Source organism: Myiozetetes cayanensis, unplaced genomic scaffold (assembly GCF_022539395.1).
Source record: "Myiozetetes cayanensis isolate MyiCay16 unplaced genomic scaffold, myiCay2020 scf3, whole genome shotgun sequence".
Classification (NCBI taxonomy): domain Eukaryota; kingdom Metazoa; phylum Chordata; class Aves; order Passeriformes; family Tyrannidae; genus Myiozetetes; species Myiozetetes cayanensis.
The window spans coordinates 3,343,313-3,368,594 of record NW_026087521.1 but is presented as its reverse complement, the minus strand read 5'-3'; the positions used below and the strand labels follow the sequence as shown (position 1 = coordinate 3,368,594).

The following is a 25,282-nucleotide window of genomic DNA, read 5'->3' as shown; positions in this document are numbered from 1 at the left end:
GCTGGCACGGAAAAAGAACAAAACAAAATATCCTAGGAACTTACATATGTGCTTATGCACACACACGTACATGATCACATAAGGGATTCAGTTAAATATCCACATACATGGTTATATATATATAATGTAATTTCACCTTTTTTTATGGCATGGTTCTTTCATTTCAAGTTAGAATTTTCTGTTTGAATTATCTCTTATTGGGAAATTTCTGGTCTGCATTTCAAAAGCAACATTGTGAATATTCAAGGGAGCTTAGAATCCCAAGTTTAAAGTCATTTTAATATAGTAATGGTAGATAAAAAAAATCCAAAAAAACCATCCAAACAAGCCTTGTGCAGGTTTCATAAAATGATATTTCTTTAAGTGTTCATTCCCATGAGTGAATTATCAGTTTCAGTCACTTAGTATGTTGGCAGCTGCATGTTCTCAAGGCACCTGATCAGGACAAGGTACCCTAATAAATCTTCTGCTTCCTTTCCCCCAGATGCAAAGGACCTGGCTGACTGTGAGACTGAAGGTTTCTTCTCCTTGCACCAGCGCAGGGGAGCCATCAAACAGGCCAAAATCCATAATGTCAAGTGCCATGAGTTCACGGCCACCTTCTTTCCACAACCCACCTTCTGCTCTGTCTGTCATGAGTTTGTGTGGTAAATGAAAATAGAGCTTTTTCTCTTGTAACCCCAGAGACCGGTTCTTGAGTCATTGTAGCCCTTATGAACATGGCTTAGAGTTGGACTTGGCACATCTGGGTTAGTGGTTGGTCTTGATGATCTGAAAGGTCTTTTCCAACCTAAAAGATTCCATGATTCTCTGATGAATATCTGCTTCAGCTGTCAGACCCTTGACAGCTTTCATGTAGTTATTGCATCACTTCAAGGATGTGGTTCACAGTTATAATCCCAACTGTGAAAATTTCCTTCATTTTTTTATTTTATTATTTACAAGTATTTTGGGGTTTGGCCAAATGTGCAGACATTTCTCATCAGTCCAGTTTGCTCTTTGGGTATTGTGAAATTCAGAATGTGAATATGTGCTGAAAAGGCTGTGAAAACCATGGAGAATCACTCCACCATTAGACTGAATGAAGGTAGTGAAATTAAATAAGCTCTACAAAGACTGATAAAAAGCAAAGTGATTTTATTGTCTTCCTTTCATTGATATTACTCTCCTTTCTTCTGCTGAGGCTTTCAGACAACTCAGAATTAACCACTTCTCTGTTTATTTCAGGGGTCTGAATAAACAAGGCTATCAATGCAGACGTAAGAAACTTTTTTTTTATTTTCTTATTATCATTATTTCCTTAATCTTTTCTTAAGGAATTCCTTTATTAACACCATGACACACTTGCTGTTGCAGAGTGTAATGCTGCCATTCATAAGAAGTGCATTGATAAAGTAATAGCCAAGTGTACAGGATCAGCAGTCAATAGCAGAGAAACAATGGTATGTATTATCATTAATATTAATAATGTTATTATTAATATTATTGTTGTTGCCATTTATTATTTGTTATTAGGCTGCTTTTAAAAACCTGAGTGTCATTCAGATGTCTCTATAAAACAACTTCTAAAGAAGCAAAAGGTCCTACTGAAACTAAAAGCTGTGTGATCTGATCTGTGCCCTTTACTTTTTACATTCCCAGTGGTTTCACTACCTCCTGCTTACGATTTACTCAAATGCAGCTGCTGAACAAGGCAGTTCCTGAATCAGAACTGACATTTTTCTAATGTACGTAAAGTACAGCTCAGAGGGAAGTCATGGACATGAAGTGGGCATTCACTGGAGAAAAATCTTCACTATCAGATGTCAGTCAGGACATCACTCTGAATTTTCAGATTTGTACTCCAACATCCCATTCTGTGTTATCTGAGATTTCCAAGCAGTCAGTGGAAGATCTATTTCCATTATTATTTGCTTCATTTTTCTCATATCAGTTTATTCTAAACTTTACTTTTTGGTAGGCAAAGTCAGAGCTTAAACTCTTGACAGGACAATTCCCTTTGCCTTGTGTCCTACAACTTCTCTTTACTCTCAGTCACACCCTGGTTTCTCTTTTCTCCTGCAGTTCCTAGAGATGAGATTCATCTCACTTGTCTTCTGACATCTCCAGGGTGGATGTATCCAACGTTGTCATCACCTTTCACTCCATATGTACTAAAAGAAGAAAAACAGGCTCTTCCAAGAAATGATTCATGACAACAAACATAGACATTCATTTCAGGATGAGATTAATCATTTTTAGACATACCAATGTTTTTCCACTAAGCACTGGGGGAGTCTGAGTGCGTAGATGAGAGTCAAGCAGTTCTCTGCTCAGATAAATCAAGCCCAGGGATGAAATTACCCACTTCCCTAATTAATAATTGAATTGCATATGTTATTATGTATCAAAATTTGGCTTTGTGTGCCTAAATCTTGGTCAGAGATAGTTTCTTCTTGATAAAGAATAAAAAGGCTGTAGACATCCTGTGGTGCAAGTTTGGTTTTCCACTCGGAGCTGAGGTGGGGTGGAGTGAATTACCAACATGGTTTTTCTCTTGCAGTTCCACAAAGAGAGGTTCAAGATTGACATGCCTCACCGCTTCAAAGTCTACAACTACAAGAGCCCAACTTTCTGTGAGCACTGTGGGACGCTCCTCTGGGGCCTTGCGCGGCAAGGACTGAAGTGTGATGGTGAGTGCCTGGGGGGTGTGTGTGGCACGAGCTGAGCATGTCAAGTGGGTCGTTGACTTTAGAGGGTTGCAGTCTGAAAAGCCAAATCTCATTTATCACCCTTCTCTGCAAAACCTGCATGAGGTGGCATCCAGGGTGGTGAAGGAGTGGCCTACAGGACTGTCCTTCGAGGAAGATCATTCTTCACGGAGCATGCCAGCTGTCCATATACAGAAAGGATTGTTCTCAAGGTTGAGGGGTCACTTCCCAAAGAGGCAAAGAACATCAAAGAACACTGTTGATCTTCCAAAATCATCCCTAGTATGAACTATGCTCTATCTCCAATACCAGACAGACTTAAGACACTTCACTATCTTCATAATCCTACACCAGTGGGGAGATCCTGTTCTGTGATTGCAGTTTATCTCTGAGCTGTAAAGTTTTGGTAGCCTGTACCTGCAAAGGCTGATGGATGGGCATATACAACCTTTGGCCAGAAGAGGATGTAAAAAAGTCTCTATAGAGAACCAAAAAATTACCTGAGTGCCATCTCATGAGACATTTGAGCTGTTTAAGTGGCTGTTCTCTGCCCTTGGCCAACAGCAGCACATGTTCCTCCCCAACCCTTTACAGCCTTTGTTTTCCTGACTCCTCTTGTTGTTTCTTTCAGCATGTGGCATGAATGTCCATCACAAGTGCCAGACAAAAGTAGCAAACCTGTGTGGAGTTAACCAGAAGCTAATGGCTGAAGCTCTGGCAATGATAGAGAGTACTCAGCAGGTAAATCGTTTGAGCCTTGAGATGCTCTTCTCATAAGCAAAGACCTTTTCTAGATCTTGGCTTTTTTGGGTCACACTCAAGAAGCTGCAGTGTTTTTAAGCTCAGAATATGACATTTGCCTCAAAAGCTGTTTGCTGTTTCCTGTACTCCAGGCTCGCTGTCAGCGTGACACTGAGCAGATCTCCAGGGATGGACCTCTGGAAATTGGCTTCCCAGTTCCAGTGAAGGATGTAACACCACTGCAGGCAGTGCCAGCATCTACAACAGGGAAAAAAGGTAATTCCTCCTAGTGATATGGAGCAACACCTCTGTTAATGTTTTAGTTGGTACATGGTTAGTTGGAGGTGACAAGGGTGGGGAATTTATTAGCCATTGAGCCTTTCATACATCTCTCCAGCCTAGAGCAAAACCACAGAATCACAGAATATGCTGAGTCGAAAGGGACCCATCAGGATCATTGAGTCCACCTCCTGGCCCTGCCCAGAACCATCCCCAAGAGTCACATCATGTGTATGAGATTATCATCCAATGCTCATTGAGCTCTGTCAGACTTGGATGCTGTGACTGCTGCCCTGGGGAGCCTGTTCAGTGCCCAACCACACTCTGGGTGAAGAATCTTATCTAATATGTAACCTCTGCCCTTTCTGATCCCAGGATATCAAGCAACTTACCAGCCTCATCACTTGGGCATGGCAGATACCCTGGATCCCAATCTGGTTCTTTCTCTGCAAACATGCACTTTGCCTCATGTCATCCCGACCTCTGGTGACGCAAGACCCCAACTACCACTCCTTCAGCTGACACCTAAACACTCTTTCTGACCAGGTGTTTGAGCACATCTCATACCTCCACTGGCAATAATGTGCTTATTTCCTACTTGGGACTCACAGAATTTGAAAATCAGAGAACTTTACAGAGAAACTGAGCTATAAACAGGAGGTTTGGAGTCCTTCTGATCACTGTGGCTGATTTTCTTTCTGATTTCATATTTTTGGGTGGAGGTTGACTTCCAGTAGCTTTGAGAACCACTGATAGATTCCCACTTCTCTCTCCCAGGAGCTGATATAGGTGTCACAGCCCTCTGTGCACAAGAACAGATGCTTAGGAGAATAAATGAGATAGTGTGTCCTTTAGCCCCCAAGGGGAAATAAATTATGTCCACATCTGTGCTTAGATTTCTTTCTTTTCTGCAAGTAGAATGGTTATGCTGATGTGAATCAGTAAAGCCCCAGATGGTTTCACATCTGTTTGACATGTGGACCTGTTTGTCTGCTGAGTAGAGTTCTTGCTGTTTGGCATTTTAGAACAGCGAAGGGATAAATCCAGTGAGGGACAGAATCTCTTACAAATTCATGTACGTCCAAGTGAATGGATGATTGAAAAAACTCTGAGCAATTCCACTGCAGGACAGCTGGAATGCTTGAGTTGGAATGCTTCACATCCAGAGCAGGGACCCAGTACGAAAATGCTGTCCCATTTTTTCATCTGGCTTTGCAAAGGGTTTTGAACAGACCTTGAAAAAATAGGATCACATCAAAATGGCAACCAGCAAGAAGGACCAGAGAAGGCAGGTGGCCAGAAATGAAGGGTTTGGTCATGTTTTGCTGCCCTTAAACAAACTGACAGATGAAGAAATTTGTGAAGTAACAAACCCTGAAGAAGATGGAATTCCACTGGAGTAAAATTTCCTCTGGAGAGAAAGCAGTGTGGGAGCAGAGTCAATGTACTTAGATCTGGCCATCACATTTCTATTTGTTTGAAATACCCTTTTAAACCTCTAAGAACAATACCTATAAGTGTTCTGGGGATTTTTGCTCACTTCCAGGGGTTTATTTGTATGCTTTGGTGTGTGTTGCAGAGCCACAAGGCATCTCCTGGGAGACTCCGGTGGAGGGCACAATGAAGGGGGAGGCTCTGATAGAGACAGACTTGGGAGAACAGTCCCAGGAGCAGCAAGAGCACCAAGTGCAGCTAAAACTGACCATTGAAGATTTTGTCCTGCACAAAATGCTGGGGAAGGGCAGTTTTGGCAAGGTAAGCCAAAGGGGACTGAGACACCACTGCATATGTTTGAATGACGCTTTTTATGGCATGAAATAGCTCGAGGTTTGAAGGTCACTTAGGAAAAAACTTAAGAGTCACAGATGTCATCATTTAGGTTGAAAAAGACCTCGAAGATCATCAAGTCCAACCAAGCCCACCACTAAACCAAGTTCCCAAATGCCACATCTGTGTGTCTTTTAAATACTTCCAGAGATGGTGACTCCACCACTCCTGTCAGGGAGTTGTAGAGAGTGAGATGGTCCCCCCTGAGCCTCCTTCTGCTCCAGGCTGAGCCCCCCCAGCTCCCTCAGCCACTCCTGGTGCTCCAGGTCCTTCCCCAGCTCTGTTCCCTTCTCTGGACAAACTCCAGCACCTCAATGTCTTTCTCGTGAGGAGTCCAAAACTGCATCCAGGATTAGAAGTGAGGCCTCACCAGTGGCCAGAACAGGTCACTGCTGGCCATGATAAACCTTCAAGCCTTCAAAGAATCCTTGCTCTGGCATGTCTGAATCTTGTCCTCTGTCTTCTCTTTGCTCAAGACAAAGATCTTCTCTCTGTCCCATTAGTTAGTGTCCCATGATTGCCCATGACAGGAGGGGAAATCCCCAAGTAAATCTGCAGCTTCCCCTTCTCTGTGGGCTAATGGGTCCTGTGCATCCACAGAAAGCTGGTGGGAAAGATCTCCGTGATGCAGCTACTTCTGCCAGCTTGGTGAGCAAACTCAGAGGGAGGTGGAAGCATTAGCTGAGAAGTTGGGTGTGGATTCCCTCTCATCTCCAGAGCAGCAGGTCCCCAGCTGGGAACAATAACTGCTCTTTCCCAGCTCCGATCTGTGCTGGAGCGTGAAGCAATTTTTGCAACAGCCAAGAATTTGTGCTTTGGAAACAAGAACCACCTGTTTTCAGCAGATTCATTAATCTTGATGAACTATGGACTGCTCCTCCTCCTTGCAGATATCCCCTGGAAGGGGACTCACGTTATTCAGTGCCAGCACAAAGCCGCAAAAAGCAGTTTCAGAGGAACTCATTATTGTATTTTCACAGCCAGTGAGGAGAAGGAGTATCATTATGTATCACATTGCTCACATCCCACATCTTTCCAAGGTTGAAACTGTGCTTTAAACAAAGAGCTGCTTTTTGCCTGCTAAGTGATCTGGAGCAATTCCTGCAGCCAGTTTTTCTTAAACCGGTAAAATATTTCCTGTGTTGGCTTTTCATACTTGAAAATTGTAGACACATAGAATGGTTTGGGTTGGAAGGGACATTAAAGGCCATCTAGTTCCAACCCCCCTGCCATGGGCAGGGACACTTTCCACTACAAGGTGTCATGTCTACAGTTTGCATGGGAACCAGAGCCGAGGCATCATGGAGCTAAGCCTGAATACCCCAAACCCCACAGCTCAGACTAATTTGGACTTGAGAGAATAGAAGTCATAGAAACATTTTTTTTTTGGAAGGATGGGACCTCTGGAGGTCCTCTAATTCAAACCACTGCTCCAGACAGGTCTAGTGAGATGAGGTTGATCAGGTGTTTGTCTAATTGAGTTTGAATTTCTCCACTGAAGCAAATTCTGTAGATTGTTTTAGCCCTCATGCTAACTTGGATTCTCCAAGCCTGTAAGCATCTGTATCTCTCTGAAGTGCACCATGTGGGTGTGCAGAGGATGGGCTATTTCATGCCTTTCTGCAACAAAACTCACCCACAAGTTTCCTGTGTAGGTGTCGCTCCCGGTGCCCTCATTTGCTTGGAGCGAGATTCACTTCCCCATAGAGGGGACAGGGTGTGAAGATCTCAGTGTCTGGGTGGTCTCCCCACCTCTGCATGGACCAGGGAGGTTGAGGACCAGATCCACAGCCTCTGCACGAGGTCTAGCATTGCCTACCTGCCCCTTGGAAGTCACAGCACACGTCACAACTGTGGTGTGTTCCCCAGTCTCCCCACAGGAGCAGGGCCCTTCACAAAAACGAGGGTAAAAAGGGTGCCTGCAGCATCAGCACTGTTAGCATTTCTGGTTATTCACTGCACAGACAGAGGGAGGCTCTAGGCTCTACTCTCTGTCTGGTGCTACAAAGTGAAATGCAGCAGTAGCCAAAAGGGTAAATAAAACTTTTGTCAGGGCTAAAAACATGTCTGAGCTTACTCAGTAAATAGTGGCTGGTAGAGAACTTCAAAGACCTCTTTGATGAATCTTACATATTTATTTAGTCTATGGAAACGGTGTTGACAGGCTGTTAATGTGAAGATCAGGATTGGTGCTGCCATCCAAGGGAGACTTATTTGCTCTGTGGTCTCCAGAAAACCCTTCTCTGCTGCTCCACGTCTCATTTTCACTGCCTACAAAAATAGATAAGAGATTGTAACTCCTCTAGAATGTATTTTCCCAGTCTTAGAGAACTCCTGCAGAAGCGTGGGCCTCCCAACCTGTTTGTTCAGACCTGCTGACTGGGAGGAAGGGGAAGTGGAGAAAGCCACATCTGATATAGATCAGTCTAACCACTAGTGGACATCGGTTTCCACCTGCTGAGGATCTGGTGCAGGGCATTTGCATTTCAAATGGTGACAAAGCAATACTCTGTGTTTTGTTATTTGAAGCCAGAAAACAGGAAACCTATCTCAGGAGCATTTGCATGAGGATGGTTTCTGTTGTCAGAAGTGGCTCTCTGATATGTCCTGTCCATACAGCCGTGTAGGACCCTGCTTTTGTAATCACCAAGAACTTCTCATCCTTCCCCAGGGCTCAACTTCACAAAACCATTCCGGGTGTGGGGAACAAACTCAAAGTCAACAAATCTTAGTGGCAGAATTGGGCCTTAAACATCAGTTTTTTAAGGTCTGCCCTGGTGAATTCCCCAGAGCTCAGCTCCCACCCTCAGATGGTTGTGCTGCCTGCTCTGAGAGGAGACAATCACTCCTGCTGAGCAGCTCTTTCCACCCTAGGTGTTCCTCGCTGAGCTGAAGAGCACAGACCAGTATTTTGCTGTGAAGGCCCTGAAGAAGGACGTGGTGCTGATGGATGATGACGTTGAATGTACGATGGTGGAGAAGAGAGTCCTCTCCTTAGCTTGGGAACACCCATTCCTGACTCACGTCTTCTGTACGTTCCAGACCAAGGTAAGACAAGGCTCTGTCACCTTCCTCCGTGAGCTGAGGGTGCTTTGCTGCAGCACAGATACTTGGTGAAGGGCTAACTCAACTAGCTCAAGAAACCCTGGTTGTGGAGAATAAACATGCTGTCATTCACTTCCTTGCCCCCAGTTACTGTTAAATTTCATCAGACACTGGTGATGACAACTGCAGTTCAGAGGGGCAGCATAAAGCATCACCTGAAAACCTGCTTAGGACTCCAAACCAAAACTGAAGTGGCATTTAAGTAATAATAAATCCACCCACTGATTAGCTTTCCAGAGCTTTTCCTGCAGCCACAACCAATCATCTTAACACCAAAGCATACACAAGGCACAGAAAGAAATGATGGAATTTTGAGAGGTTGTCTTGTCAAACTGTTCCTGAAAGATGATTGATGTCTCTCAGATCAAATTCAGAGCAGTGTCACATGGCTGCCTGTCCAGGGTTTTGTTAGGGTGTTCCCAGTCCCTTCTCAGCCCCAGGATGCTCCCAGTTCCTGCTCAGCCGCAGGATTTAGTGGCCAAATCACTTCTCATAGTGAGGTCAGGACCTGCTCAGCAAGAGGCTCGCTGCTTCTGCAAGGTGAGTAGAAAAAATATAACCTCTGCAGTGCATTCCAGTCATCTGTGGGATGTGGCACCTGTTTAAAGGCAGATTAAATTTATAACAGGGAATGTCTGGGAACTGCTGTAGAGGGTGGGACACTGAGCCCAGGCATTAATGTTTAACCCCTTTGGGACTGACAGGATGGTATGTCCTGGGAATGGATCCTTGCCTGGTGAGGAAAGGAATTAGTTCCCTGTTTGGAGGAGCTAGATTTCAGAGGAAAATATAAATGACACAACTCAAAAAGCAGAGAAAATCAAGATTTAATTGAAGAGATAAAGTATTCACGACAGGCACAGCTCTGTGAGGAGCATTTATTCCAGGGAATGCTGCTTGTGCTGCCTGTGTCTCCAGAGGGATGCTGGCTGATGGCAGCGTCTGACTGGCACGCAGCAGCTGAACCATGCTGTCTGTGCTCCAGCCTGGTCTGGAAGCTGGAGGTCAGGTTCAGGATGGATACAGCAGTGATAATCTGCAGCTCTGACTTCAGGCAGTGAAGGGTCCACTTCCCTCAGGAGTCCACAGCAAAAAGGTGAGAGACCAAATGGTGTTGTGCCAGGAGCCAGGTGGGATTTACTGACCATTTAAGAGGAGTTCTTCCAGCCTTGGCTGAGGCAAGGGAAACCTGCAGGATGGAAAAGCAATGAATGCCTGAAAAAACTGTGGGTTCCAGGCTCAAAACCCAAATGATCTCCTCCTACACTGTCTTGTGGGCAGCACCACAGTATTGCCCTCGTGTCCTATAGAAAGAATCTCCATCCATCTCATTCCAAGCCCTTATTCCATTCTAAGGTTATGTAATCTCTCCATCTTGCCCTCAAGTTCACAGACAGAGAAGCTGGAATGTGGCTACCCAGGCCAAAGCTGCTCTGGGCTGGGATTGATTTTTGCCTCATGTTTTTCTCCTGACTTTTGCAAGCCAAGCAGTAATTACTCAATGTGTGAGAGTCACCCAGAGCAGGAGGGCTGGGATGAGCCATGGATGGGCTTTCATGGCCCCAAGGACAGCAGGGCTAAGTCAGAATACCTTTTATAGCAGTCATTTTCGAATCATGGAAGCACAGAGCTGCTTCAGGTACTGAGTGCCCCAGCAGACAACAGTAAAAACAGACTATTCCTACACTGAAACAAGGACCTTGGGAGTCCACATGTCTCCAGAGGGGGGAAAAAATATAATATAAAAATATTAAAAATAAATAAATATATATGTAATTATAAAAATATAAAATATAATCTGTGGACAGTTCTCTGAACTCTGGGATAAGTTTCAGTGAGGTAATCAGTGAATGCTCAAATATATGAAGCTTGACAGCCCTTCAGACAGGTTTTAGTAGGCATCTAATACTCCTCTTTGTTCCTGCAGAGACTGAATGATCAGTGCTTTCAAAACTCAGAATACTTGTCTTGTTTTGCTACATGAGAACAAATGCAAGCCCAGGGTGGTTGGGATTTTTTTCCCGATCTTTTTTGAATCTGACTGTTTTATTTTACTGCTGTCATCTTTGTGTCCAGATATTCAGCTGACATAATTATATGGTGTGAATTTCAACAGTAAGCTCAGGGAGCTACTCTGTTGTATTAGATTTAAAGGGATGCTGTTATGTTAAAGAGGAGGAAAAAGATGTTTATAATTCTATGAAATTCCAAAATTAGTAATGCCAAAACAGTGATTGGCATCCCAGTGCTTATGTTTTCTTCTTCTTTTTTGCATCTCACTGATCTTCTGCAATAAAAATAGGCTTTCTCTTTTTGAAAGTCACTTTTATTTCTAACTGTTTCTTTACTTCATTGACCAAGTTTTATTAACACTCTTTACCTAAATGCAAATTAAATCTTGCAGCATTTTGACTTGTAGCACAAAATAGCAACAAAGACTATTTCAAACCCAAAAGAGAAGTAATCTTTATTGCAATTCAACAGCAAATATTACAGAAACGTTTATTTTCTGCTTTACTGGTGTATTATATCTTTTCAAAGTCCTGGTGATGAGCCATTTTCACATGCTCTGTTGCTTCCACGTGCTTAGCACTGACTTTAAAATCTCTTACATTGGCAGGAAGGAGAAGTGGATTGTAAACAGGGAGTGTGGTCCTAATTTAAAAATTCTTAGGCTCTGAAGTGTTTTCCATGAGTATCTTCAGGAGATGTCTCATTCAAATGTCTCCTCAGGGGATACTGCAATTCCTGCAGAATTTTTCCAAGTGCAGTTTGAGTTTTCTTCTCTCTCTGACCTGCTGCTGAGGGACAGGGCTGAATTATCTGGCCTGCATCAGAGTGTGTGGTTTGGCACATCTGTGTTTCACACCCACTGGATGTTCAACTCCACTGCCTGATTGTGCCACAGACCTTCTGAACAGCCCTGGATCAGTCAGGTCCCCATGCCCTTCCCAGGCAATGCAGGATCCCCTCTGACCACAGCACAAACTAAGTAAGGTGTACTGGTCACAAAACAAGGTGTCCTGGGAGGTCAGACCAGATGTCTTTGTAGCCAGCATCCTAATTTTGTCATTAATGAGGGGAGAAAGGCTGAAAAATAGAGTACAGGGCATCACAGTAACTTTTTCCTTGTATAAACCATCCTTTTCCCATGTGCAAACCACTCCCAAACCTTGGTGTGCAGCCATGTGGGAGACACAGTCCTCAAGCTACGAGGTCCATAGATCTTCTTCAGGGTTTTTGGGGGTGGATGCATCAGTTTGGAAACATCTGTCCATCCTCCTAGTATCTGGAGTATTTTGAGCTTGGAAAAATCTGATTCAAGGCTAGTTGGCTGTATTTGAACCAGCTGGTGGGAAAGTAGGGAATGAATTGGGGTGTTTAGGGAAGCTTTGAGGATTTTGCCTCTTGCAAGCAGCAGGCAGGAAAACTGGCAAGGTCTCCTTCAATCCTGGCCAAAATTTCAACACGGCTTAGCAGAAATAGCAGCGTCTCAGCAGAGCTCTGGGACTCCAACAAGGTGGTGCCAGAGAAGGTGTGAGCAGCTGTAATTATAACATCAAATATATGAAGTTTTTACGAGACACTTCTTAGGTGGTGTCAGTCCATGTGCTGTGAACAGGGGGAGTGTATTAGCCAGGAAGAGAGGAGGAGAGCTCACAAGTGTGTTTTTTTAAGTGATAGATGATTGACATATTCAACACACATATTCTCTTTGCTTTCCCACTGTCCAGCCTGAGGAAAATCAGCCCAAAATGCATAAAGCTTTACATGAGATTTCTAAAATTTTACTGTCCTTCATCCTGGGAAAAAAAAATTCTTCTTAAAATAAAAACATTACAATTTTTTGTCTATTTTTCTGCTGATAAAATATTTTTGTTTCACAAGTTTGGCTATTTTTTGTGAAGTTTTTCATCTGGTGCTTTTTTAATCTGTAAATCTTCACAGAAATCTTTTACTAGCCATGTGAAAATTAGGTTTTTTCCAATATTCCACCCAATACTGATAGGAAAGCCACTTTCTCTTGCAAGACAGGGCTGATAGTAACTCAGCTTACCAGTGAGGGATATCTGCTCTGAGCTGTGATGAAGGTTTTGGGATGTCAGAACTCAAATGAAAGGAGCTATTGCCAGCCATGTCTGCACCTTTATCTATACATATGTATTTTATATAAGTGTATAAATATATTTATATGCTTTGTACCAAGCTCATGGGCACAAAGCACTAAGCATCCCAAATGAGCAGTTTAACAGGCAGTTAAAAGTGCAAAGATTAGAACAAGAAATAAACAGTGAGATCAGGGACTGGACTGAATTATTTGACAGCTGTAAGAAATGCTGCCATCTCCAGAAGATAGACTGATATTACACAAGAGATGGGGGGGGGGGGGAAGGGAGTCTTTAAACCAGAGAACAAAAATAAACCTGGGAGTGTTTTGGTGCAAATAGCAAAATTAGAAATGTTGAGGTACTAGCAAGGAGTAACCCTGTGTTTACTGTTCCTCATGGGAGTAAAAGCATTGCCTGCTTTCCCACTCGATGGGATGATGTGATGGGATTGCAACACACTCTGAGTGATGTGATGGAAAAGGCTGAGAGACCTTTGACTCCCATCTATGGATGAAATAAAATAGATCCAAAGCCTGGATAAGAACCCAGACTGGGCTGAGCTGAGCTGCGTGAAAAGCTGAGACAAGAGGCAGCTGCAGGAATTGAATCATAGAATGGTCTGGGTTGGAAGGGACCTTAAAGAACACTGCATCGTGTCAAACCTTTCTCTTGGCCAGGGCTGACCTAATTCAATGGGATGCAGCAGGATTAGGTCACTTAATTTGGAACCTTCTCCACATGAAGACATTTCTTAGGGTAGCTGCTCTAAATTAGGGTAAAGGCACACTGTCCTGCAGCGTTAATTATTTTGAAATTCAACCTCCTGGAAGCCCTGGGAAGAAGAATTTTCTCTCGTCAGTAAATGGTGTTAAATTGTGTATTTGTGTGGATGCAAGTGCTTTCAAATGCAAAGAAAACAAAATCTGAAAATCTCCGCAGAAAAAATGCTCTGGAGGGCTCCCAGCTGGTTTGAGGATTTTAAGAGCCTGTTAAAGGATGTACCTTCAAAAGATCAATTTAAATGCTGCCTGCTTTCTACTCATTGTTTATAAAGTTGAAAGCATCTCTGATAGTGACTATTCATTCTCACAGCAGTCGAATGCAGAACAGAAGCAGGTTGGATTAACTCCATCCCTGCCTTTGTCCTGGAGAGTGAGGGAGCAGGTGGCTCTGTGGAGAGGAGCTCAGCTCAGCACAGGTGCTGAGGGGCTGATGGGGCAGGGAATTGAGTTCCTGCAGTAACCAAAGCTTTCAGCACCTGGCAGGATTGACTAGATGAGGGAACTGTGTTATTTTGCGTCTGTGTGTTGTACAACATCATGGTTCTGCTGCTGTAGGAGCAACAATTCATCCCCCCACAAGAAGGTTTGTCATGTTCCCTCTGCTGCAATGGAGAAGGTCCCTGGAACATGGTCTGGAAGTAGAGAATGGCTGATATATGGATGTTCTTGTCCACATGGGTGTGCCCATTAGTTTAAGAAGCGTTTGGTCAACACACACAGGCACACGGTGGGATTCCTGAGGTTGTCCTGTGCAGGGGCAGGAGCTGGACTTCAATGACCTTATGGGTCCCCTCCAACTCAGGATTTCTATGATTCTGTGTTTCTATAACTACCCTGGGACAACATCCATCCCTGAAGGCAGGAAGTGCCTTTATAGTCCTCCTCGAGCTCTGTGGTTGTAAAAGATGGTCCCCAAGCTCTGCTGAGAGACCAGACGTTTTCCCTTCTGCTGTGTGAGTTTAGAACCATGGCCAGAAGTTTGGCTTGAGCATTTGCTACCTGGGGATGCTCCCACAGGTGGTCAGGATGTCATCTGTCACACATCTGCAAGGGAGAGAGGCGGGGAACTCTTTCCAAGCCTCCTTCAGAGCTTTGTAGGTCTCACCACTGAGGAGCAACATTCCTGTTTGTTTGCCATCCCAGCTGCCATGTCTTGAGAATCATAGAATCATGGAATGGTTTGGGTTAGAAGGGACCTTTAAAGGTCATCTAATCCAACCCCTCTAGAATGAGCAGGGGCATTTTCAACTACATAATACCCAATTAACCCCCTCTCACCTGCCCCAGGTGCTGACAGACTTCAGAGCCTGGCAGAAGCAGGCAGGAGCCATCAGATAACTTTCCTGGGACAAGAGGAAGTTTAGGTTGCAGCCTGTCTGCAAACACGTCCTCTGTGCCACTCTAACCCTTTGACCTCTAGCACACTGTTGAATTTTCAGTGGTTTCAAGTATGGGTCTTGCCACTTCCCATTTTTAAAGTGTTCTGTGGCTCTGTGGAGCTCAGGCTTAGGAAGATGACTCCAATATCTTGTTGCAGTTTGCCCTGCTTGATTACACCCTCCCTACTCATAATGACGCACTTAGGGCTGATCTCAGGCAGTTTTTCTCCATGAGCCATTCCAGACAACTGCCCTTTGCAAGAAGCAAGGGGAACATTCAAGCCCCAGAGCAGAAAAGTCAGAGTGATGCCATCTCTCTTTTCAGCAGTGTTTATGTACCACTCTGTAGCATGTCTGAGTTTTTAGTCTGCAGCTTTATGGCTTAAGGCAGTTGAGCAACATATATTTGGGTGTAAATTAGTCTGAGAGGTGGACAACCTCCTTCCTTGGATGGCAGAAGGGTGCTGCCAAAGTCCCCAGTTTCAAGTTAGAGCCTCTGCTTCAAGTAAATAGTACATCAGATGGTTCCTCAAATCCATGAGCAAACAGAGCAGAAATTGCTTATTCAGCTGAATAAGCTTGGGCTTCAAGTTGTACTTAAAGATGTGTAGCCAAAATTAGTGGACTTTGCAAGGAAACCCAAGGGTTTTCTCTTTCCCAGTCCACTAAAGCTGAATCTGGCCCCTTTGAGGACCCATCAGGTTTCTTCTGTCCCAGTGTGACACCTGTGGCTGCTGATGTGTTGGTGGCTAAACCTCATCACCTCCCTGTGCACCTTCACAAAGAGCATCTGTTCAAATATTTCCCTGAAGGGGCTCCTGAGCTCACATTGTTTCCAAGATTTATGCATTCCTCTACTAAATTGCCCATCTCCATTTGGCCCTTTTTTCCTTGCTTAAACTGATTTGCATGCACAGCCCTCTACAGATGCAAGACCTTCAAACTGAAAACCTGCACCCATTTGGTTCAGTGATAAAATTTGTATTCTTTCCCCAGGGGGCCAAATCTGGCCTTGTGCTTGTTGGATGACAGGTGGGGTTTCCAGTGAGACATCCATTTAAATAAGAGTGCTGTAATTAAAAGGATCTGGCTAAAGAAATTGCACAAATTAGAGCAGACAGCTGTTGTTTGAAAGGAACAAGCACTGTTGTGGTTTTTTAAAATATCCAGCTCTTGGCTGGCTGCCAGAGATACTTATATTAGATCTAATGGATAAAAATCTTCAACTGTTAAAAGTGTCAGGGAAAAGAACTCTGTTTCCCCCCCTCCCAGAAAAAATGTGATGGGCAATAGGCAACACAGGGAAGATATTCATAAACTTTATAGCACAACCTAGAGATGACTGACTTCAGGTGTGTACAGAACAGTGGGAGGCTTTTGAGAAATAAAAATACTGCATCAATTTTATTTTATTCCTGCGTTTATGCACAAAAGGTGAGATTACAAAAAAAAACAGAAGTTTGGAGTGAGGGTGTAGCTCAGTGCACAGATCCTCTTCTTCCAGGAAAAGGTGCCCCTCCTGCTTTGTAGGTACAATTCAGCGTGGAAGGGATCAGTCTCAACCACCTTCCACCTTCTGCAGGGGCCTGGTGGTGAGGTTTTGGCTGGTGAAGCTGTGAGAGGATCAGTGTTGTGTACATGAGCAACCTGGTCTAGTGGAAGGTGTCCCTGCCCATGGCAGTGGGGTTGGAGCTGGGTGGTCTTTAAGGTCTCTTTCAACCCAAACCATTCTATGGCTCCATGATTCTACATCAAGAATTGAAAAGGAAACCTTGGTGATCAGTTCTGCTCATTATCCGATACTCAATTCCATTATTCCTATGTAGCAGAAGAAGAGTTTCCCACTGCCCTTGTCAAACAGCTGGCGGTTGCATTCGACTGGAGACAAGGGCTGGATGTCTTTCCAGGCTTCTCTGACATACAGGCACTCAGTGGGTATCCAGAAATATGATTAATTCATGAATCTTCTCATCAGCAAGTTACATCTTGCCCTGTTTAACAGAGCAGCTTTCAGGCTTAAAATCAAGCATGTGCTTAAAACAGATTGCTTCATCTGGCCAGCGTCTCTGAGAACTTGAAAAAGTCAGACCCATGTGCCTCCACAGAAGAGGTGCAGGAATTCAGGTGGCAACAGCTTGAGATCACTCCACTGGATGGATAATGCTCTGGGATGGGGACCAGAGGAGACCTAGTATTGACTTTTGCCTCTTCTACTAGTCCCTCCAGGAAGTTTGTCCATCTGTCCTTCTGTTACACAGGCACTGGAGAGTTACTCATCTCCTTCTAGTGAGCCTGGAGGTCTGCTGGTAGAAATTAACGGCACCAGCTGGTTTTTAAGTGGATTTGCAATGTTTGCTAATGGTGTTTGTACAAATCAGAGCAGAGAGGGTGAGTATGGGCTTAGGAAACAAAGAGGAGAAATGAGGAATCTAAAAAAGAAACTGCTTTCTTTCCAAAATTCTCACAGTAATCTTTTCCTTCCTCTTTTTGAGTGCTTTCTAAGGGGTTAGTTTTTCTAGTTTTTTTTTTATACGTTTACTTTGCCCTTTCCCCCACCCTTATTTATTCTCATCTTGTCTCGTTCTCTAGGAAAACCTCTTTTTTGTGATGGAATACCTCAATGGAGGAGACCTCATGTTCCATATCCAGAGCTGCCATAAGTTTGACCTTCCAAGAGCAACGTAAGATATTATTGTTGCCTTTGGGCTTGCAGGTTGCCCACATGAGAGAAGCAAAGGCAGCAGCAGCAGCAGCAGACACCTGGGAACTTGATTTTATTCCCAGCTCTGCTACTGTCCTGTAGGGGAAACCTTGGGCAAATCATTTGACTTCTCTTCACCTCACCCAGCTGCAAAGTGATGATGATGCTTGTGCTGGAAACCCAATCACTCTCTATCCCAGCTCTCTCCAAACTGGACAAAACAGACATGCAGGTTGTCACCCCTCCTCGGTGATGGACTTGGAGCAAATCACTTCCTCTCCCTGTCCTCTTTCCCCTCCCACAGAAGGCTTTTGAAGCCCATCCACACAGTCAGTGTGGATTTTAATCACATGTGACCTTACTTTACAATCTTGATCAACCAGGGAAGGTTTTCCGTCTGGAAGTGTTACAGATGCTGCTACACCCTCATCAGCTTTGTGTCTGCCTACAGTCTTAATCTTCAGCCTGCAAACTAGGAATCTCCTTCTGGCCTCTGACCTGGCTCCTGTATTTTTCACCATCCTCAGCACAGTCCCACACACATTTGTTCAGACCCAAGAGCTGAGCTGGAGGGAAGCTGTTCCTCAGGCTGCCCTTCTTGATGGATTAGTCCCCTTCCCAGGCTTCAGTCCCTCACTCAGATCAGGGCTTCAGAGGCACCAGCCAATCCAGCTGTGACCTCACCTCTGGACGTGCCTCCGCTGTTTATAAACAGCCCCAAACCTGCCTCAGATCTTCAGAATCACAGAATATCCTGAGTTGGAAGGGACCCACAATGATCATTGAGTCCAGCTCTTAAGTTGGAGGGCCCATAGGGGGATCAAACCCGCAAACTTGATGTTATTAGCACAATGCTGTAACCAGCTGAGCTAATTTTGGGGTCTTAGTTACATGTCCCATGGATGGGAGTAGTGTTAAAACAACCTACAAGTGTCTGCTGTGAACTAGAGGAGCTCTGGGGTCTCTCTGTTGTGCTCCTTGAGTTCTTGCTCAGCTCATAATCAGAGGTCCCAATAATGACATAACAACCCAACCTCCACTCCAGATTTACCACCATCAAAAAATCCAAGAAATGCATTTTCAGCCATCTGTGGAACCAAATATCATGTTCTTTACAGCACTGGGTGGCTTGTAGCCAAGCTGCAGGACCTGCTTGAGCTGAGGTTCTCAGTCCAGTCATCAGAGGTGAAGCTGTTATTTGTTAGAAGTAATGGGATTTTCCCTTTTTCCCTTTAAAGTTCACAGGGGTGGGGGGAAAGAGATAAAACCTATCAAAAGTACAAAAGGTAAATTTAAGCAAAAAATTAATATACCAACAGAGAATTAAAAATTTATTTAGCTTTGATTAAAGCAAATAGAAGAATTAGAATAAATGAAATGTGCTTTTAATCCTTCTGCAAGCAAGAGGTATTTTGAAAGTCAATATTGAAACCACTATAGAGATTAATTTTTATTTAATAATTTAATAAAAGAAAACCCCACACTGTCATTTAAATAAATGTTTGATGATTTTTTTTTTTCAAAAGCATTTGAATATTCAGAATTAAGGACCAATGCATTGAAGACTGAGGGAGCAGAGCTGTGCCACACTGGAGGGAAATATGATCCTCTGGTTGCATTCCCTTCTGGGAGGGCACTTTCATTCTTCACACTGATGCTACCTCTTTACAGCAGGATGTGGAGATGTCCATTGGGTAAAATGAATTGACAACAAAGACCTCAAATTTGAAAAAAAAAGAAAACAAAACTCCAGAGAAAGGCCACCAAGCTGCTAGTTCACAGTATGGATAAACTTTCAAAACTAGGAAAAATTTCTTCACTGAATGGGTGGTCAGTCACTGGAACAGGCTGCCCAGGGAAGTGGTGGAATCACCATCCCTGGAAGTGTTCAGGGCCAGGTTGGATGGGGCTCTGAGCAACCTGGTCTAGTGGAAAGTGTCCTTGCCTGTGGCAGGGAGTTGGAACTGGATGGTCTTTAAGGTCCCTTCCAAACCATTCTTTTATTCTATGATCACTGTAACTCATTGATTTACTTTAAATAGGTAAATAAGGGAGAGGTACAGACATGGTCTGCCTGTCTTGTTACAGGGATCGTATTTTGAGGCAAGGCAGAGTAGGCAGTAGGAGCTGGTGGTTTTTTGCTCCACAGATGATCTGGAGACATTCTTAGGCACTGAAGAAACCATCCTCAGAATCAGTTACTTTGAGAGAAATGCATCTAGCCATGCAGTGTGGCTTCCAAATCCCTGAAGATAAGTAGGCTCCACATCCCTACCATTTCACAAAGTGTTTTCAGTTAGAATTAGGCTCCTAGCTGTGTGGCACGCTTTTGGGAATCTCACATCATCCATCAGTAAAACACAGTCACCCCAAACCTTCTAGAGACACTCCAAACCTTCTGGGAACCCAGTGAAATTTTGGCTCTTGTGGAGACAAAGTTTCCCTCTTTCTGGGTCTGGTTGAAAATGCTTTGGGGAAGAATCCATTCTAACTTGTGCCTTCTCTCACTCAGGTTTTATGCTGCTGAAATAATTTGTGGCCTTCAGTTCCTCCATTCCAAGGGCATAATATACAGGTAATTTTACTCTTTAATGTAAATAATATGTCTAATATGCTAAACCCTTTCTGCTTTCCTTGCAAGGCACTAATGGCAACAGAGAGCCTGTTTCTTGGATGTACTTACTGGCATTGCTTTTCTGTGCAGATTTCCCTTTTACAGAGTCTGGGCATTTTATTTGGAAGAGATAGTGTTAAAAAGCATTTTTGAGGCCTTTTTTCAGAATCCAGTCCTATTTCTGTTAACATTAAAAGAAGCCCTTGGATTGCATTTGCACAGAGTCATTCACACAGCACCCACTGTTTAAGCTTTCAACCCATCAAGGTATATAAGGTCAAGTTAGGAGAAATTTGGTATCTCTGCTGTGCTGATTACCCTGGGGCAGCGGTGACAAGCTCAGCTCAAGTAACAACAGCAGGGAGACAGTGATATATCTTAATTTTGGATTATTAACAGGTGTGCTGTGCACAGTTCCATGGGGACATGGGATTCATCTCACCTACCATCCTGACTCTGAGTTGGCTGTCAAGCCCTTCTTGTAGTAAGCAGAGAGGAGTTGGCATTTTTAAGTTTGTCAAACCTGTGTTAGAGTGTGTATGAGAAGTGCCCATTTCTGCTGGAAATCAGGCCACAGTCTTATTTCCCGTGGCCAAAAGGAGGAACTGAGTTTCTGGGGAGCTCTAGTCAAGCTCATCTTCATGGCAAAATTCAGTTACTGCATTGCAACCTCCTGTAAAAGCAGGAAACAAATAGCTTGTCACGAACAAATAAGAAAGCCCACCACAGCAGTGATGTTTGCTGAACCCAAAATGAGCATGTTGCAATGTTTGTCCTGTGGTGTGAACACGAGAACAAACGCTGAAAGTGAATGGCTTGTTTACAATCCATTCCCCCTCTAAAACACTCGCTTTGATTCTTGTTAGTGCTCACGTGGGAGCCATTTATAGTCCTTATTGACCGGTGATGGTGATTGCATAAACATGAGATCAATACCAGTGGCATTAATCTAAGATGATCTGTGGGGTCTCAGCAAGTTTCTGGCTCTAATTATTATTCTGGGTGACTGAAGGGAAAAATTTTCTGAAGTGCCCAAACCTCTTTGCCATGTCTGTTGTTTTTACGCAGTCCTCTCAGAAAAGCAGATTAAAAGCAGACCTGCAGGACATGGTGAGTTTATGGCAGGATTGTTAATGCCCGAATTTTATTTGTGATTCACATTTTTACTTGGAATCACTACACCGGTGCTGTGTCAGGGTTTGGGACCTGTTTCCTCGTGAAAGGTGAGGGGTGTTCGGAGTTTGGAACCTTGGGAAATGTGAGAGAATTGGGATATCTGGGCACTGGGGAGCACAGGGATAGGAAGAAATATCTCATTCCCAGAAAGTGTAATATTGCTTTGGGAATCAACCTTTGAGAGAAAAGGTTTAACGAGTCCTACTCCTTTTTCCTTCTTTCACTGAAGACAATGACAACGAGGTCAGTTGAGAACTCACAGCCATCAGTAGCTCTGTCAGGGAGAACTAAGCACTTAGGAAAGTGAACAGAAATCATTTTTGAAACTACATCACTTGCAATGTTGCAAGAATAATGAATCCAGCTGTTCTGTCTCATGCACCCACGTTTGCAAATGTTGGCTTAAATTTTAATGAATGATTTGAAGCGTTTTTTGGCAGAAACTCCAGTCCCTGGAGCCAATGAGTTTTGAGACTCATCAAAATAATGAAAGCAAACTGTAGGTGATGGGTTTTTCGCTTTGCTTCGATCTACCAGATAAATAAAAGCAGTGCTGGCAGCCCGAGATTGATCTCAGTGGTGTAACTAAAATAAGTCATTCCAGCTGGAAATTTGTGACAACATGGGTGTCTGCCACTTGGAAGGCAAATGTCTCGCTTGTCTCTATATTTCTCTTTGATTGATGACTCCCATTTTGTCTTGGGCCATATTCTGGCAGCAAGAAACAATTGCCCCATGACAACAATTTAGTGTGTAAACACTTCGACATCCCCCACCCTGATTAGGACCTGGACAAAGGAAGACAAGGAGCTTTGCACAGAGGGAGGCTGAACACTCGTCTTTCCTGCAGTTGCAGGCAATCATCTCAGGAGCATCATGCATTAGAAATTGCCTTCTTTGAGGGATTCAAAGCCATTTCTGAAAAAAAAAACCCACGTTGTAAAACAGTTGTCATCAGGAGAGTGGCCGTACAGCAGCCTCACTGTTAGGACTCCTGCCTGAGATGTGGAAAATCATAGAATCACAGAGGGGTTGGGTGGGAAGGGACCTTAAAGATCATCTAGTTCCAACCCCCTCGCCATGGGCAGGGATGCCACCCATGAGATCAGGCCCCACCCAGCTTGGCCTATTGGCCAAAATGTGTGTAGGATGTGAATTAGCAGGGGTTGAAAAAGAACAACTATATCTCAAGTTATGAGCACAAGCAAATGTGTCTGGGTGCTTTGGGAGCAAGACAGGACGTGCAGGAATGTGTGTGCTCACAGACCAGGTGACCCAAACTCTACCTACATCCCATATTAAGCGCAGCATCACTGATCCAAACATCTCCCTGAGTCATTATTGCAATGAAAAGCAAAACTTTTAGGTAAGATATAAAAAATTACCATAGAAGCCATACCAGCCTTCCTTTCTCTCTATCTTTTACTTTCCTTCTTTGCAAGCTTTTCTCTCCTTTCAGAGTTTGTTCCCATGTGAGGACTTTGTTGTTCTCCATCAACTATCATGATTCATCAGCTCACTTGCTTTCATTTCCTTCCTGTGCATTTCTGTTTTCTTCCTCTCTCTGGACTCTGCTTCCCAGAGGAGGTCAGAGCCTGGAACCTCAGACAGCAGCCTGGCAGATGTGTGTGAAGGGCTTTGTAAACCCCTGGGGTTCAGATGGTGCAGCCCAGCAGTGAAAAGGTGGTGGGTGTTCCACTGATGTCTGGGATTATTCTGACCCTCTGCAGGACATACAGGGCTTGTGTGTCCTTATCTCTTCCAACATTTGTAGAGCCTGCACTGGGAGGGAGATCTGGCAGGAGCTTCAGAGAGAATATCGAGGCTCCCAGGGAAGGAGAAAGTGAGAATTATCTGATCACTTCTTGCTCTCCTTTTCCAGGCCGTGTTAGGGCAGAAGCACCAGTTGGCACAAAGCCCTTCTTAGCTTCTCCATTCTGCATCCTTGAAGGAGGCAGCTTTTAGAAGGTGTCTTGGGTGATGTGATCCTTGGAAGTGTTCAAGGCCAGCCTGGATGGGGCTTGGAGCAACCTTGTCTACTGTAAGGTGTCCCTGCCCATGTCAGGGGGATAGAACAAGAAGATCTTTAAGCTCCCTTCCAACTCAAACCAGTCTGTAATTCCATGATTCTGTGTCTTCTCCAGCAAATGAAATTAGTACTGGGATGAGAGAAATTAGGAAAAGAGATCCTTAACTCCAAGAGAGCAGCTTTTCATTCATCCCTCAGCCTTCCTTTGTAGATTAAAGTAACTAAAATGACTTGTGTGTCTCTGGAACACTTTAAAGGGGGGTCTTCCTTCTCTTTCTCTGCAGAGACTTGAAGCTGGACAACGTCCTCCTGGACAACGAGGGGCACATCAAAATTGCTGACTTTGGGATGTGCAAGGAGAACATGTTTGGAGATGCAAAAACAAGTACTTTCTGTGGGACTCCTGACTATATTGCTCCTGAGGTGAGTGTGGGGTGCGGGGGGGTCATCAAGCTGCTGTAGGACAGAGAATGTGTCTTAGGACATGGTTGTTGGTCAATGGTGGAGGCAGCAAAGAGAAATAACCTGGTTTTGAGCAGTTCCAGGCTAGAAACTGGATTTCAGTCTGACCCAGACTCTATGTTCCTGTCTGGAATTGGATATTTTTGTGGTTAATTAATTATATTTATTTTTGTGCAAATGGGGCTGGGAAACAAGTGGTGCTTTTCTTAATCCAAGAAAGAGAATGTTTAGTGGAAATTCAGTTTGGACCATGGCAGAAGCTCCAAGACATAGGTCCTGCAATTCAGGGACAGGAACAGCACGAGGAATGCTGATTGTGCCCTTTCCCTTGTTTATTTCCATTTTTAACCAGAGAAACTTGGGTTGAGTTTTTTTTGTTGGTGGTGGTTTGGTTTGGTTTTGGTTTTGGTTTTTTTGTTTGTTTGTTTAATTTGTTTGGGTTCCTTTTCGTTTTGGTTTGTTGTTGATGTTTTTTAATTTCAGTAATTTTGGTTTTTAATTTTGAACTAGATCCCTCCAGAAAAGACAAAGTATCCTTAACCAGGTGACTTCACAAAATAATAGATCTTACTGTGGAGAGGCTTTGAATAATTAGGTGGCAAAACTGGGACCAAAGAAAACATTCTTCAGCTCAGAGAAAAACCAACAAGTCATCCATGCATCATGTCTGACACCGGTCTGAAATCCATTTATTTGCCTTTCAAGATCCCCTTTCGTAATTTTAGTGTTTTCATGATGGATATTGGTACTTTCCAAATAGCTTTCAAAGCCTTTAGTGTTGGTTTTTTTTTTTTCACTCTACTATAATTCATTGATCCTTTACTGTGCACTCAGGGCTTGATTCTGGCCTAGGTTACACCACTGCTGAAACTCAAGGGTCTCTTCAAATCAAATTGGATTTCTATTGCCTAAGAGCAGGTGTAAGTGTGCTCTGCAATCAAGCTGCAATTGGATTTTATTCCACTTCAATATGCTTTCATTTAAGAAAAAAGAAGAGCTATTTTTCCTTCCTAAAAAATAAAAAGAGAGCCAAGTGTTGATCCATTATCTGTGGTTTTGCTTTATGGAAAAGAGAAAAGCTAAAATAGCTCAGAGTTTTGTTTCTGCACCATCGTTTATTTTAGAGATTCACCGAGTGCATATAAAACATTTTACCTCTGAATTGAAAGCAATTCTGGAGTTTATGGATCATCTCTCCTGCCAGAGGCAGGAGTGCTGGATCCTTTGTCAGTATTTCACTGCAGCTGCTACCACTGTAATTTGTTACAGCCCCAGCACCTTGGCCACAGCCACTTGAATAAGGGGGCTTTGGGTCAGGAGACAAACAATTTTTTTATTTCAAAAAATATCTGACAAAAAAAAAAAAAAGACTTCACCTGAAATGAAAT

The 25,282-nt window shown here is 43.7% G+C and overlaps 1 protein-coding gene across 1 annotated transcript in view; it reads left to right on the top strand.

Annotated features, from left to right (window-relative positions):
* PRKCQ (protein kinase C theta) overlaps positions 1-25,282 on the top strand; it is a 58,497-nt gene that overhangs the window by 28,032 nt on the left and 5,183 nt on the right. Inside the window, exons 6-16 of the mRNA XM_050324084.1 lie at positions 485-647; positions 1,228-1,259; positions 1,357-1,442; positions 2,543-2,672; positions 3,322-3,431; positions 3,584-3,707; positions 5,290-5,465; positions 8,412-8,585; positions 17,502-17,593; positions 20,126-20,188; positions 23,717-23,855. Of these exons, the coding sequence (XP_050180041.1) occupies positions 485-647; positions 1,228-1,259; positions 1,357-1,442; positions 2,543-2,672; positions 3,322-3,431; positions 3,584-3,707; positions 5,290-5,465; positions 8,412-8,585; positions 17,502-17,593; positions 20,126-20,188; positions 23,717-23,855 (1,289 nt within the window). The remainder of the gene's footprint in view (positions 1-484; positions 648-1,227; positions 1,260-1,356; positions 1,443-2,542; positions 2,673-3,321; positions 3,432-3,583; positions 3,708-5,289; positions 5,466-8,411; positions 8,586-17,501; positions 17,594-20,125; positions 20,189-23,716; positions 23,856-25,282) is intronic.